The sequence below is a fragment of the Budorcas taxicolor genome, chromosome X (assembly GCF_023091745.1).
Source record: "Budorcas taxicolor isolate Tak-1 chromosome X, Takin1.1, whole genome shotgun sequence".
In the NCBI taxonomy this organism is placed as follows: Eukaryota; Metazoa; Chordata; class Mammalia; order Artiodactyla; family Bovidae; genus Budorcas; species Budorcas taxicolor.
Genome location: NC_068935.1, coordinates 62361662 through 62364809, shown reverse-complemented (window position 1 = coordinate 62364809; position 3148 = coordinate 62361662). Strand labels below are relative to the sequence as shown.

Below are 3148 nucleotides of genomic sequence, written 5' to 3'. Positions count from 1 at the left end.
CAAAGAAAAGTAACAGTCGTAGAACAGGCAGGTTCTGGAGCGGGCTTCCGCCCCAAAGCGGCACGGGTCAGGCCGGTGGCCCTAGGCCTGGCCCGTAGGCACGTTTAATAGGATTCCTCGCAGATGTTTCCAGTGGGTAGGACAGGGCTGTCCCCACCGCCACCCTGGAGGGGGTCCCCAGCCTCTGCCTTGTCCCACAGCCCCGAATGAGGTATTGTGCTCTCCCCCCACCTCCCCCCCCCGCCCCCGCTTAGGCCAAGCCCCCTCTGGCCTCATCCCCAGCATGTGGGTGGCTGGGCTGGGCACACCCGCTGGAGGGTGCCCTGGGGCCCTATGTGGCGTCCAGCTCGAAGACGCCATCGCTGGTCGGGGTGGTGAAGAAAGAGGGGGGATCAGAGGCGGCCGACTCCTGCCCCCCGCTGCCCCTCTCTCGGGCACGGCGCTCTTCCAGCTGCAGGGTGCGCTCGAAGTCCAGCAGCTGCCCCATGAAGCTGAAATTGGGCGAGATGTTGGACTTCTTCCTCTTGACCAGATCATAGGCATCATTGAGCGAGAGGTGCAGCTTCTGCATGAGGTAGGCCACGGTGACAGTGACAGACCGGCTGACACCCGCCAGACAGTGAACGAGCACCCCGCAGTTCTGCGACAAGGCCTCGTCTAGTGGGGGCAGATGGGGGCCCCGTGTGAGATGGCCCATCACGGGGATCACATCCTCAGAGCCGCCCGGCCCCAGCAGGGCCATCCTGGGCTGGGCCCAGGGGGAAGGCAGGCCTGGAGTGGGGCTGGGGAAGGAGTGGGGAGGGTGGAGTGGACTCACCAATGAACGCGATGGCCTCCGGAAAGAACTGGGACAAATTCTGGCTCCAGTGGTCCGAGATGGGGATCTGCTTGTAGTGAAATTCGCCATTCTTCTCAAAGAGGTTGGGGAGGTTGGGGGTGACATTGAGGATGTAGCGGATGCCCAGCTTGGCCAAGCTCTCCACGTTCGCTGAATCGCGGGCACTGCCCAGGTAGAGGTTGGGCAAGATCTGGACGGGGAAGGATGACAGCAGCCCCGCTGGGGGGGGTGTGGTGCCCTCCAAATCCAGGCCGCAGCTCATGGCATCACGGTCAGGCTCGGAATCCGCATCAGAGCAGTCAGAGCCCAGGCACAGGCCCCCCAGCCCCACCACTGGGCTGGGCAGTGGGGCCATGCTCAGGCCCCCTCGGCGGTCGAGGCTGGTCTCACAGAGGTGAGGGCACTCGGCCTGGAATCTGCTGAAGCCACCTGGGAGAGGGGATGAGACGAGGGGCCCATTGAGGTGGCCTCTTGGGCAGCTAAGTGCCCTGGCTGCGGTTAGGGATGCAATCCTAGATCCTTCTGATGCTGGAAGAGGTGGGTGGGCAGATGTACCCAAGAGGAACTCGGGAGTGAGCAGCCTTGACCTACATGGTGTCCCAAGTGGTGTGCTTAGTCCTGGAGCCGGTCCTTTGGACGGCAAGCCAAAGAGGATCTCACATCCCTGGGGCCAAGCCAAGGCAGGCGTGAGGGCTCAGCACGTAGTGCCAGCCTTGGGAACGACAGCAGGCATCAGTTAAAGACGAGGAAAAGTTCAGATGTGAGTTGTCTGCCTGGGTGATTCCCAAGATCAGGGGCCAGGGCACAGCCACGTCTGTGCGCTCTTCAGAGAGTCCGGGAGAGAGTGTAGCGTGCCACCTGGATGGTCCCAAGGTGCTCAGAAGGGAACATCTCCATCTCTAAATAACTACTATTTTCCCCGGGCTGGGGGGCTAGGGGGCAGCGCTAGAAATCCAACATGTTCTATATTTCTATATCCCTGTGCATTCAGAATTGAGCAAGGGACGACAGTCCAATGACCCTCCTCAATGGGGAGAGGGGTCTAGGTTCCTGGAAATCCTGTCTCTATCCTGGATCTCTGAGGTGGAGGGTGTGTTTGGCTTGGCAAGGAGCCAACACGCCTGTGTCTGTCCATGCCTCCCCGAGCCCTGCGCTGACCATGGCGGGGGGAGGGGAATCAGGGGAGGTCTCTGCCATTGAAATTTCTCTCCCTGTCTCCCCCCGCCCCCCGTCTTCCCCTCCCCCTTCCAGACCCTTCGGGTGAGCTGGGGGGATTTGTCCTGGGGCTCCAGTCTCCTTTATCCATGGCTGAGCAGCTGGGGGAGGGGGCGATAGGGACCTGCTGGGATTCCCGGAGCGTTCTCGGAGCCAGGTCAGATCAGATTCTCCCATTTTCCAGGCTCAAAAACTGGGGCTCCCAAGAGTGAAGGGCTTCCCCAAGGTCATGCTCAGAGGAGGACAGACTCTCATCTCCACTTTGGACCACAGGAGGTCGGGCTCGCCTACGATCACATGGATTAGGCTGGCCCTCCGAAGGTGTGGTCCTGCACTTCCCGGGCAGGGGTCCTCCCTAGACAGGTGCCCGCCCGCCGCCCACCACCAGTACCTACCCTGTAGGTAGTAGGCCAGGTAGCCTTCCTCCCGAAGCTTCTGCAGCAGAGTGCCCAGCACCGAGTCGGCTTCCCACTCCTCGGCCTCGGCCTCGGCGCGCCAGTGCCGGCCCCCGCCCTGGTCGTACAGGAGCACCGGGGCGGGGGGCGGTGGCTGCAGTGGTGGCCCCGGTAATAGCGCTCGCACCGACAGGCTCCCCCGCCGCAGGCGGCGCAGCAGCAGCGCGGGCAGGGCCACGCTCAGCGCCCCGCCGATGCGCGCCGACTCGTAAAGCTCGCGGCTGCGGCAGTCGAGCAGCAACAGCCGCGGGCGCGGGGGCGACAGCTCCCGGCGCAGCCACAGGCACGAGCGGCCCAGACCCTCCATGGCTTCGCGGCTCCCAGCACGTCGGGCTTCCGGAGCTGCGGAGAGAAGGAAGGCACGAGACGTGAGCCCGCGATCTGCGCGTCCATAAACAGGGCGCCTGGGGTCTCGCGGGGGAGTCGCTCTATCGCCGGATCTTCTGCCTCTCCCACGGCATGCCCAAAGACACCCCCGTGCGCACCAAGAAAAACGCCCCAGGCAGCCACTCGAGTGCCCCACTGGAGAAGGGAAATGCGAGAGGTGCCCCAGCCAAGGAAGGCTGAGCGTCCGACGGCCCCCTTTGAGAGCCGCTACAGTCCCTCCTGGCCCCTCGGAGGGGCTCAGGCCCCTTCCTGC

At 63.7% G+C, this 3148-nt stretch overlaps 1 protein-coding gene across 1 annotated transcript; it reads right to left on the bottom strand.

Annotated features, from left to right (window-relative positions):
- Positions 1 to 331: 331 nt before the first annotated feature.
- Positions 332 to 2815, bottom strand: DUSP9 (dual specificity phosphatase 9). Its single transcript, XM_052663641.1, has 3 exons — positions 2449 to 2815; positions 818 to 1267; positions 332 to 657 (listed from the first exon to the last, which is right to left on the bottom strand). The coding sequence occupies exons 1-3, from the start codon at positions 2813 to 2815 to the stop codon at positions 332 to 334; spliced, it is 1143 nt and encodes a 380-aa protein (XP_052519601.1).
- Positions 2816 to 3148: the final 333 nt, after the last annotated feature.